Here is a 12,738-nt window from a genome sequence, read left to right as displayed (position 1 = left end):
ACAGTTATACTCCTGGGTGGACAGTGGTGGGGGCATTTAATAAACGTGTCCATTGTTTCAACTGCCCCATCGAGAGATTGAACCGGCGACCTCTGAATTGAAAGTCCAGTGTGCTTGCCATTACATAGCAGCATGCTTGGCATTTATTAGTATTAATTTAATTCTACTGCATTACAAAAGTTAACCTTTGAAGTCATTCTCAAATGGGAGTGTGAAATAATTAATCACCGAAAACATTTTATTGCACAATACAGAACAATTGATCTCAATACAATATTTTGCACTGGTGTAGTGTACACATCTACAAGCATTCTTAATTGAAGTAAAATTATAGCAACACGAAAACAGCGTTTTATTTCAATTTGAAAGTACTCATTTCAATTATATCCCAGCCTTGAAACTCAAGCAGAGCTCAATGCTCTTACGCTGTAACTATCACGGTGGCGAATTAAATTGCAGAGTTGATGGTTTGGTTCGTCGATATTGAATACAGGAGCTACGATCTGAACGATGCGATATTGTTGTATTCTCAGAATGTTTCCATCTCATTTGCACATCCTTTAATGAAACGAACACACGCGCATGGCTGTGGTTGCCGCGATGGAGCGATGCTCCAAGATTTTGTGTCGACGCAACGTCCACGATAATTCATCTTCTTGGTTCTTTCGGTAAAGTGACGTAGAAGGGAAGTAATAAAATAATAAAAATAAAATAATTCTCACGACGTTTCGGCCACAACGCAAGCAGCCGTCCTCAGACGCTGTCTCCCCGACAGACCTGGTCTTCACCTGAGGACGGCTGCTTGCGTTGTGATCGAAACGTCGTGAGAATTATTTTAATATGTTTTATTTTTATTATTTTATTATTTCCCTTCTACGTGACTTTACCGAAAGAACCAAGAAGATGAATCCCTGCAGTCACGAAAGCTTTTAATCGAAATCCACGATAATTGTCAAGGTTATTTTTTTCTGTAGAATATCGTTGTGGCGTAATTATCGTTACTCATTTATGCTTTCATTCAATTACTATTTTCTGACATGAAATAATAATGAAGCTTACAATAATTTAAGTAAAAGCAAGCTCTCACCTATTAAATGAATTATTCGTAAAGTGTTTTATGGCATAATTGACAGTGTGTCCAATATATGACATCATCACTTCTGGCAGCACGTACATCATAAGCATTATACAATAGCTTGTAAAGTTACAGTGATTAAAAAGGCTCAGGACAGACATATGTTGAGTGAATTGCAGTCGAATCCACTATTAAATCAATCTTTATTCGTACATGAAGTACATCACAGCACCAAAACTAGACGATACACATTTTTTTCTTAAACAATTGCAAAGGTAAGGTAAACTCATGGTGATCATTATCAATAGATCGTGAAATGTACTATCCTATCGTTAAAACAATCGCAACTTGCCAGCCATTGTGACTTCTGTTATTCCCACCGTTGTACCCAATAGCAATATGTATGTGCTCATTGTATTTATCCGCCAGATCAAGTGTTGCAAGTACTGGCCCGATGGCAGTGACGTGTATGGGGACATCAAGGTGACACTGGCAGACACGGAGATGCTGTCGGAATACATCATCCGAACGTTTCGCGTGGAGCGGGTACGTACGTGTTAAGCCGTTTCACTAAAGTCTACCGCTGCCACATCTTCACTTTGCCTCGGGAGGGTGGGGGGTTATCCTTTTTGTCTGGCATAAGATTGTGTGTCGACGGGACTACACGCACATTGCTTCACTTGGATGTTAGTTTTGATGGGTTTTGGTTTTTAAGTTGTGAGCGCTTCATATTTCGATTTGTTTCCTGGATTATTCTTTTTTTTCCTAGATTATTTTTTTGATTATTTGTGCATCTACGTTTGGGCTATCTTTAGTCAACTTATATATCCATGTTGTGAAGGTAAACGTATTTTGTTCGTTTAATAAAGGGGATTAATATTATATTTGTTGTTCATGCACCCACTGGAATTCTCATCTACCTCAAGTAATGTTCACTTCCTGTATTAATAAGAATTAAGACGTATGGATAAATACATTCACGTACTAACAGTGGCAGTATTTATTTGCATGCATCTTCCATGTTTGCTAGGAAGTCCCATTTGTTTAGTGAGAAATTATCCAAAGCAGGTGGCTAATTTGGCCATCAAACTGACACACGGTGAACTACTCTTAATTAATGTTTGCAAGCAGATGGGGCAATCAAATTAACGTCGCATCCAACGCAAGGTTACGTTTGACAAAGTGAAAACATTTCAAAACTCCGGGTCTCCAAAAATAGGAGATTCAAATGCACGATTTCACTGCACGAGTGGACCAGCGGTGCAGTGGAATCAGCTCATTGTGCTCTGAACCTGGTGAACAGTTTCATTCCTGCCCGTACCTGGCATCTGTGCAAGCGGCAAATTTGTGTGCCCTTCTCCGCTTTGCCAACGTACACTTACCAGCTTGCTGAAGTGTGAGCAAATAACCCCCATAACTGACACTGTGTGGGGAATCCATCCAGAAGTGGCTTGACAATGGGCTGCAAATTATGTTTTTAAACAAACACATCACGAAGACTGATACACAAGTGTATCGCTATGACTAACGTCACCCTGAATTTGTTGAAAAGACGCATCAAATATAAATGGATGGTGTTACGTTTACCTGAAATATTAAAATCCTGCTTACAAATTTACGTTTCAAACCTCACCAGCTTGGTTATAAAGGGATTTCATGGTTTCTTTGTACTTATGGAATTTTGATGAGAGAAAATGGTTGTGAAGCTAATGTAGTTTTGGCCTGCTCTTTGAATGTTCTTCTCAATCCTTGACCACAAAAAGTGTTCACTTTTGGATGCAAGAGAACCCTAGGCAGGGTTGTGCATAGTGGGGTGTAGCAAAAGGGGTCATTTGCTCCAGGTTTCACAAAAAGGAGGGCCCCACAACGTGCCTTTGTGTTTTTGTTGCGAATAAATAAGGGGCCCCATATTGTATCCAGCCTCAGTCCTCCAGGGACCCTCTGAGATGGCCCTAACCTTACCCCATCGATGTAGTGCGACCGAGTGTATTTACCAGGTAAGGCCCACAGAGTTATACAGCTCTTGTTCAGAAGCAATCTGGCCACAAATGATAGCTCAACGAAGTGTCTTATCACGTGAAAATGTGTAGCATGTTTCTAGATGTGGAGGGAAAAACCCAGAGAAAAATCCACGTGAACACAGGGAGAAGAGGCAAACTCCAAATTTACAGCAGGGGTCAAGGGTCGAGCTCAAACCCACGACCTCCTGTATACCAGGCGAGGTAGTTAAGGCTTGGGGGAGTCTTCATCCAGCAGCGGATTGACCATGGTTGACGATGATGTTGTTGTTGTTGTTGCTGCAGGCAGGGCAGGAGGACATCCGGGAGGTGCGACAGTTCCACTTCACGGGTTGGCCTGACCACGGGGTGCCGTACCACGCCACTGGACTGCTCGCGTTCATCCGCCGTATCAAGGCCCTCGACCCACCGCACGCAGGGCCTCTGGTTGTCCACTGCAGGTGAGGATCTGGCACCGGGACCTATTTGTAATGCGGCCTCAGTTGCTGTTTCGTGTGACGTCTATATGTAGCCAAGTTAAAAATTAATTGGCAGTCGGTGAAAGGTCACCGGATACTGTGTAGAACTCGGCAAGGCGGTATTGCGGTTAGGAAAATAAGGTTGCAGTTGCCTGGGACAGATATGGATAGGGCTACACTTTGTCATGGTAATGTTTAGTAACATTCATCACCCAGATGTGGGGGGAAAAAACACTCACGTAAAGGTGAAAGAAAACGGGGAGGAGGGGGCAGTGACCTACCTAAAAGTTTGGTTTTTCAGTGACTTAAAAATACACTTCTCTAAATCAAAATAAACTGTAGAAATGACCTCTCGAATTTTGTTTTCTTAAACTCAAATGGCTAACTTGGGCAATGTTCTTAATTTTGGGGGGGGGGGGGGCTTTTAAATTGGATTGTCAATAAAAAATACGATGGAAATATGGTGCTCCCAACTTTGCATAGGGGGACAGCCCTATGCCACTCTCTCCCTCGCTCCCTCCCCTCCCTCCTACCCGCCAAATATTTGGTGGAAATTATTCAAATGTGTGCCTTTCGTGACCAATGTGACCTCCATGCCACAATCATAGCCTTATGAAGAATGAGGGCAACTTGTGAAGACAGACGTGAGAGTAGCACCCAGAGATTGGAACGGAGAGGAAGACCTCAAGTCAGAGGTGGTATTATATAAAGAGAATGGGGTTTAAACGTTCCAACAGCTGTGGCATCTCCCAACAGTAAAGAATGGACGGTGATGATGTGCGTTGGCATCAAAGACAATGGCTGCGATGACCCCCACGACTCTCGCCGGGTGATTTTTCTTTTCAATTAAATTTCAGAGCTTTCTGACGAACGCTAGGCGTATCGCTTAGCGGACTCGCACACGCTTAAGCGTCTGCCTGACTGGATTCTTAACGGTGGTCCTGGAACGACAACCTAGTAAAATTAGCAATCTCTCAAGACACCCTCGTGGGTGTGCCACTAATGATTTTGTGTTGCATTAATATTGCAACCTTTTCTCCCTGTGACCCAATCAATCCAGCAAGTCTTTATTTAGAATCGCATAAGAGCTCCGCTGAGGAGACTCGACCCTTTTTTTCTCAAGGGATACATGCATATTACATTATTTATACACTCTAAAAGAGCATGTCAACTTTCATTTAATACATATATATCATTAACCATGTGTATTCTTCTTGCTTTGCTTCAACGAAAATGCAGCGTAAAGAAAGCAGCACACATTCATGTGCGGAGTGTGACTGGCATTTGCTCGTCTGGAAAGTTACAATTAGACCACTTGGGGCCATTTCACAAGTGTGCCGTGAGTCGTGCAGGGACGGTTCTGTACTTTTTTTGTGGAACCGGCCACACGTGAATCCAAATTGCGATTCTTTTCATTGTTATTCTTTTCCCAATTTGGAGAATTTGCAGGCCATTCCAAGACAAACAAAAGTGGTGAAATGAAGGCCACAAGCACAGCACGAATTTGTCCCAAACAATGATGAGTGGATACAGTGAGTGGAGGATGAACCCGTTGGTGTGATAGTGTTCGTGTAGATGTGATGGAGTAGGTGGTGTTATTATTACAATAGCGTGAGTAGTCGTGATGTTATCTGGCCATGTTGCTGTGATGTGTAAGTGGTGTAGATGTAATCTGAGAGTGGTTTCGAAGCAATGCAGCAACGTTGGTTTCGTAGTAGGTGTGCCGTCGTAATGTGACGAGTGTAATTGTACACATCAACCCCAAATGCATCGGTTAGATTGACTGAAAAACCCTGGAAAGAAAACTCGAGAACTTTAAGGAAATCCAAGTAACTGAGGCACATAAACATTTAACTTTCATGTAGGCAAGGGTGAGTTCATTTTTGGAGAAAGGAGGGGGCAGGAGGGGTTCTTAAATGAGTTTGCATATCAGAAATAGGAGACTAATGTACACCACTTAGTAAACACCCCCAGAGGAAATGAACTCATCCTAACCTTGAAACGTTGTTATTGCATTCCCGCTGCTTTTTTCGTAATCAAAGGCTGTGAGTAAAGACACAGATTCTGGAGCTGACCCTAACATCAATCGCGAAACATTTGGCAGCAGCCGGCAGTGTTGCCACTGCGCTAAATAGGGCCGAGTGCGTGACACACAACAGGCATACAACAACAGCAACGACAAACAACGTGAGTTCAAGTTCAAGTTCATGTATTAGGTATAGCCCTGTGAGCCATTCGGCTCTTGAATCGGGTGCAACCGCAACAAACAAAAAACAAAAACATCAACAAAAAACATCTTAAAGTGAATATGTGACTAAGTGCAAACAGAAATCCAAGAAAAGACAGCAAAACATTGCAGAAAAAAATCAGCAGCTCCCGCACGCAGTTGTGAGAATGGCATTGCACGGCCGTGGCGAAGAGACACTCAAAAGTTGTGATCCTTGAGACGTGACGCGTACGCGACGATGCTTTGGTGGCGGGTGCCATGCAGCGCTGGGGCTGGCAGGACCGGCTGCTACATGGTGATCGACATCATGCTGGACATGGCAGAGAGCGAGGGCGTCATCGACATTTACAACTGCGTGCGGGAGCTGCGTACCAGGCGCGTCAACATGGTGCAGACAGAGGTACGGCGCTTGCATTCCCTTTGATTTGATCGATACCTCTCTGATCGTGGTTGTTGTTATTATGAAACTCATTTACATGGGAAAGCCTCACCATGTCTCGACTCTCTTTTTTATAGCAGGGGCCCCTGCCATGTTTTCGTAGTAGGGGGCAATGTTGCTATGCAATGCGCCCTGGGTTGCGTGACAGCTGACGTTTCAACGTAGCACGTGATGGGAGAAGCTTCGTCGGTTTCGGTTCCTAAAGAAGCTCCTCCCAAGCATGTGGAGCCGAACAGCACTTGCTACATCCCGAAATCACATCGGAGAGCTACAGAGAGCACAACTGAGAAACCTGGCATTGCGTAGCAATCCTTTGATGGATCGTTATAATCTTTTTGCTCGGATTATTTTTTAAGTTCCATGCTTAGTTCGGAATCACTTCGCAAAATACCGCACGCAGTGCAACGATTACGGCCTTTCATTTTCCAGCCGTCACCCGTTGCCGTGTGTGTTATTTGTCTCGCTAAATCCCCGTGTCCCACGCCTGCGTGCAGGAGCAGTACGTGTTCATCCACGATGCCATGCTGGAGGCGTGCCTGTGTGGGGACACCTGCATCCCTGCCGGGGATTTCCGTGCGGCGTACGCCGAAATGCTGCGCCCCGACCCACAGAGCAGCTCCAACCACATCAAGGACGAGTTTCAGGTACGGCGGGAACAGCGCAGCCAGCGGCCGTCGCGTTTACAGAACGTGCCAGAATTGGTTGATGGTCACCCTTAGGCCGCAGGAGCTGCCACGGTGCAATGGTGAAATCGCACAAGACTTATAATCTGGAGGTCGTCAATGGCGTGGCAGTTGAATCTCTTGCTAATAAGCCTCATAGACTCATACATGTGCATACAACATCAACAATATTGACCACTCAGCAATGAATGACAGTGGTGTCACCACCAAGCTTTTGCCAGGCTAGGTGCACTTTAAGACCATGTGACATTCTGAAGGCAGGCGGTCACAGCAAAGAAGCAGATGTTATCACCGTGCCAATTGTCTGTTTTAGCCACTTGACATCCTGGCCTTTGTTGGGAGCATGACGTCTCTGCCTCTCGTTGCTCGAGTGCAGCTGTTGCTAGCCATCAAGTAGCGCATTTCATGCCACCCCTTAAAAGAGCTCAATCATTAGACTCTGATAACAATTATTGGCTTGTCAATTCAGCTCCAAATCCTCCTGTTTTCCAGCCTTTACCATACCCATTTAGGGCTTCATTTCTCTTTGAATATTTTCCAAGTCACCGATAGACTGGAGGAGGTATGTGGCTACTAGCCTCAGGTATACTGGGTGTGGTGGGCCAGGTTCATAATTATTTCCAGTGTTGCCAACCGGCACAGACCTGGCTGAAATTGAGTCCTGTATATATCCAAACAGAAGCTGCTTCGGGTATGCAGTGGCTGGACATGTTGGCTACATAAACCAGCCAACACCAATTTGCTTGCATGCCAAGTAACTCAATAAATGGCACTGTGTCCAAGTCCCTCAATTAATTGCGAGCTCTTCCAAAACCCAACTGCATTAAACCCAGGACAGATATGAAGCAGTCCATCTTGAATATACTCTACTATATGCTATGCTTTAATGCATCGTCTAAATGCACTCGATCTTATCAGATCTAGAGAGTTTCGCATGTATGTGGAACTTCTTTCACACCGCGCATAGCCAATCGTGCTAAATCGGAGGTGCAGGAAGTTAACGTGGGTCTCAGCCCGGATAGTACTTTGGCGATTTACAACCAAGGCTTGCCAAGGCGTTGTAGGCGTGGAGCTGCAAGGTGGCTGGCACAGGCACTGCTGAGCATCTCACCGCCTTTGCACATGTGGTCGCACTCCTCTGGGTGCTCAGGTTTCCTCCAACACGAAGCCACAACACACTCATTTGTGGCATTGGCCAAACATCCAAATGCAGAACCATCCACCGTATTTGCACACTGGATACGACGTAAGAATGTTTCTGTTCGAACTCCTGGTCCCAGCAGATGAAACAATGGTGCAAGTTTCTTAAATTACCCCCTCCGGACTGTGAACCCAGCAGCATAATTAGATACACGCAGTTAGTCGTTCGGCAGGTCGTGTGTGGTAGGGTAAAGTGTGGATATGTCCGAGATGCCTGGCCATGAGCATGCAAGTCAGTCAAATTATCCTCTACAGGCTTTTCCTTGGACTCCCTTCAGTGGAGGCCCTACCACCAGCAGTGATGTGAGCAAGACCAAACTAACCTTTTTTTATTTCACCGAGTAAGGCCGACTGAGCTATACAGTTCTTTTTCAGAAGCGGCCTGGTCACAAATGATAGCTCAATGAAGTGGCTTATCGCGTGGTAATTTATAGAATGTTTCTAAATGTGGAGGGAAAACCCGGAGGACCCGGAGAAATATCTAGGCGACCACGGCGAGAGCGACATTCAAACTCCAAATTTACAGCAGGTGTCAGGGTCGGGATCGAACCCACGACCTGTATACCAGGCGAGGTAGTTAACATCTCGCCACCACAACGCCCTCCCGCCCCACCCAGAGACATCGGAAGACATTGCAGGGCTGCACCTTTTAACAAGCGCCCCACGCACCGTGCCGTTAGAGCGAAGGGAGACACCGCAGTGCTCCCGTCCCCTGAACCCCGCAGACCCTGAATATGGTGACGCCGCCGCTGCGCGTCGAGGACTGCAGCATCGCCCTGCTGCCGCGGAACCACGAGAAGAACCGCTACCACGACGTGCTGCCCCCCGACCGCTGTCTGCCCTTCCTCATCACCATCAACGGGGACAGCAGCAACTACATCAACGCGGCGCTCATGGACGTAAGCGGAGGGAGGCGCCGCGCCGCGGGCCCCGCTGTGCGACGGGAGGGGTGGCTGGGAAAACGTCTCGGACAGAGCAAGATCAGGAGGATGACGAGGGTCCGAAAGCCACCGCGCCTCCGATTAGCACGGTTGGCTACGTGCGGTGCGAAAGAAGTTCAACATGCACACGTGTATATTATGCACGTGCAACGCGACGCTGGCGAACGTGGGCTGCGTTATTTGTCGCGGTTTTGTCCGTGCGTAACTCCACGCTGCCTTGCCTGCTTTGTTACATGCAGGACTATTCATTTCTAAGATTCCCGCCTGATTTATAATGACCCTCTTCTCAACGAGTGGTTAAATAATGTGCGAGCGATGGGTCCATATCTTACAGGAATATTAAAATATGTAATAAGTTGTTGAGATTCATGCAAGACCTGTCGAGGATTTGAACTATAATGTTGTTGTTTTTCATAGAATGTATCCCCAATGGATCGCTGTATTACGCATGGGTTTCCTGGATTGGATTTTTTGCACTCACATTTAACAATTAATCCTTTGGTTTTAATGATTTATACTTGAAATGTAGCACAATAAAATACATTTGTAGACATTTCCCTTGGAAAACGTGGCCATGTACACACGTGTTCTTCCCTTGGCAGACATCACAGCATGTCCACCGCGAATCATCTTCGTAACTATATTTAGAACCAAAAAGTTTTGCTGGCTGGCTTGCGAGTGGGGAAAGCACGCGGTGGTGAAGTTACCGCCCACACCGACGCGATGGCATCACCCGCATGCCACAGCGTTGAGCGGAGTTCGTGTGTCGCTGCAACACCCAAAAACGCCCGGGCAGTGCTATTACATCATTTAAAAAGTTTTGCTGGCTGCTCGACTGGCTACGCACCACCCAGTGCGCAGGCTGCCTGGAGCCACGTGGGCAACAGCATGGACGGGGGGAGGGGGTGAAGCCCTTGGGGTTGTCACTCTTGAGAGGGAGGCACTCAGGGGTGGGGACATTGGGGCCGTCGTTCAAGGACGGGTGCTCTTCATATCGCATGCCGTAGAAATGTTGCTGGCTCGCGGGAGGTTGCCAACTGCTTTATGGTGTTGCCTTCATATCCGCATCTCCAGTTTCTTCAGCCTCCCACTCCCAGCCCCGCCCACTTCCCCAACACCCCCCCGGCATTTTGCCTTGCTCGTCTTCTAATCCCTCTAGCTCCCCCTACCCCACACCCCCCTCTCTATCTCTCCTCCCTTGCTCCTCCCCCCCCCCTCTCTTACCTATATAGCCTCTTGTCACGGCAGCCATTTTGCCCACTTCAGCAAATTGTTTCTTGCTGTGGTTGTCCCACCTGATGACGGACGCTTGTGTTGCGCCCGAAACGTCGTGATTTAATTTATTTTATTTTATTCCTACGTGACTTTACCGAAAGAACCAAAAAGTATTAGACAATTGTTTTCGCATTTAATTTTCACAAACCGTTTCTTTGCCTAGAACAGCCCTATCGTGCTGCCATTTTTCATTTGTGGTTTTTGTTCTTACAATATAAACAAGCGGTTGTGTTTTAAATAGTTTTATTTTAGTTATTCAGGACAAAAAAAGCATGCACCTCGGCGCATCATTAAAAAATTGTACACAAGTGGTATTTATGATGGAAGAATGCAATCCAGGCCGGTAACAGCTTGTTGCCCCTAACTGAAATCCTGTTACGTGCATGTGGATCAGGGCGACGAGAACATCTGCCGCAGCGCGCCACCCGTCCCGAAGCCTAATTGCATTACGGAAAAGTGACAAGGTTATCTGTAGCCAAAAATACAACAGCAGCTGCGTTGCACAGCTATCAATCATGACTTCAGTTTGTGCACTGCGGCCGACCTTGGAATTCTGCTAAATCAGGTTAAGCTGGAGGCAAGGTGGTTGATGGGCACATTTTTATTCAGCTGCCCACACTGACTTAATAACCTTGATTGTAATAGTTGTAATGAAATGTTGTTCACCTCTCACATCATTATATTCTCGTTCAGAGTTACAGACAACCGTCGGCATTCATCGTCACGCAGCACCCACTGCCCAACACCGTGAAGGACTTCTGGCGGCTGGTATTTGACTATCACTGCACCTCCATCGTCATGCTCAACGAGCTGGACTCCAATAAGGTACGAGAGCGCACCACGTCCTGGGTATTTCTGCTTCGGTGCGCTAACCTATGTGGGCAACGGCGATGCGAAATAATGTTTTATGCACAACTTGCTCGTAAAATCGTAGTTTTAACTCAACTTTTTATCTTATAATAATAGGGTTTTCCCCCTTTATCTGGCAACAAAACTGAAACCTTTCTACAAGGAATCATGTTTACATTAACCACAATACCTGCGGTCAGAATGCAAACAAAAAACATACTCTGATAATGTATGCATTGTCCTTGAAATTGATTCGTCCACACCAAAGACAGCTTTCCTTAGAGCCTAGTCTCATATGGTGTTCGGCCAGATGACGCCAAAAGGCGCACAATTCAAAGACAACGCACTATCAGAGTATCTTATATTTTACCAGGTAATGCAAATGAGCTTTGTAGCTCATTTACAGAGGCGACCTGGCCACAAATGATAGCTCAACGAGGTGGCTTGTCACGTGGAAATTGAGAGAAAATACTCTTAAGACACATTTTTCAAAATGTGGAGGGAAAACCAGAGGACCCGGTGAAAGATCCGTGCAACAATGGGGGAGAACACGCATACTCCAAATATACAACAGGCGTCAGGGCCAGGATCGAATCCACGACATCCTGTATACCAGGCGAGGGAGTTAACATCTCGCCACCACGGTGCCCTAAATGGTGCTGCCTCATGTGGCCAATTTATAAATGCACAATGTGCACTCCTGGAGCTTAACCGTGTCATCATGAAGTTCATGTTTGAAAGTCTAAGTCAACGTGGTTTCCCACTCAATTGAGCAAAGGAGCAGTGGTTCCTCTTCTTTTTTTACCGACAAGCAAGTGGTGGTCATCTCCACATTGCTTTGGTACGGAACAAGTCTTTCCATATTAAAAAAAAACCACTACCATATATTGACTTATCTACAAAGTTGCACTTATTTTAATGACCCTAACCAGGATTTGAACTCACAATCTTCCAATCGCAAGCCGCACGCTCTCCAGCTGCACAGCTTAGATGGGTTATATTCATTTACTAGGTATAAACATCGTGTAATAACAGCAATGCCCTAATAATAATGTTTAAAACAAAAAGTCTGAAATCTGTCATTTTGTTATTGCATATGCTGTCAAGTTGAGTTTAGCAGAAACTTTTTGGGATTGTGTCAAAAAAGGAGTGGGAAAGACGCTTGTTTTGAGTTTCCCAGGTGAACGATTGCTCTGACAATTCTGTCTGGCCATGCTCCGTTGCAGTACTGTCCTCAGTACTGGCCAGAAGAGGGCATGCTTTGCCACGGACCCATCCAGGTCGAGTTTGTGGCATTCAACATGGAAGGAGACATCATAACAAGAACTTTCCGCATCTGTAACGTGGCCCGGGTAAGAACGCCGTGGTTCAAAACACACGAGCTTTTTGACATCGGACCTTTCTTGCTATTATTCAAGTAGAAGAATAGATTTTTATTATTATGCACCAGATTTTTGTTCAGAGTTTCTTCTTTCTAGATTTGGCCACACACTACTCGCGGTCATCTTCGGCAGTTACCTTCGGTCATCTGGCCAAGTGTTGGCTATTGTTATTATTTGTCTTGCAGTCTAGC

The 12,738-nt window shown here is 45.8% G+C and overlaps 1 protein-coding gene across 3 annotated transcripts in view; it reads left to right on the top strand.

Moving 5' to 3' along the window:
• LOC144717875 (receptor-type tyrosine-protein phosphatase kappa-like) overlaps positions 1–12,738 on the top strand; it is a 132,749-nt gene that overhangs the window by 109,087 nt on the left and 10,924 nt on the right. For all 3 annotated transcript variants that reach the window (XR_013585156.1, XM_078593622.1, XM_078593621.1), the window contains 7 exons: positions 1,505–1,621; positions 3,379–3,533; positions 6,043–6,178; positions 6,712–6,861; positions 8,826–8,999; positions 11,010–11,141; positions 12,392–12,517. Coding sequence is in view for 2 of the 3 variants with exons in the window: in XM_078593622.1 (XP_078449748.1) it covers positions 1,505–1,621; positions 3,379–3,533; positions 6,043–6,178; positions 6,712–6,861; positions 8,826–8,999; positions 11,010–11,141; positions 12,392–12,517 (990 nt within the window). In the remaining variant the exon portion in view is untranslated. The remainder of the gene's footprint in view (positions 1–1,504; positions 1,622–3,378; positions 3,534–6,042; positions 6,179–6,711; positions 6,862–8,825; positions 9,000–11,009; positions 11,142–12,391; positions 12,518–12,738) is intronic.

Source organism: Lampetra planeri, chromosome 4 (genome assembly GCF_965212315.1).
Source record: "Lampetra planeri chromosome 4, kcLamPlan1.2.h2, whole genome shotgun sequence".
Lineage (NCBI taxonomy): Eukaryota > Metazoa > Chordata > Hyperoartia > Petromyzontiformes > Petromyzontidae > Lampetra > Lampetra planeri.
The sequence above is the reverse complement of the archived record's forward strand: the minus strand, read 5'-3'. Positions and strand labels throughout refer to the sequence as shown.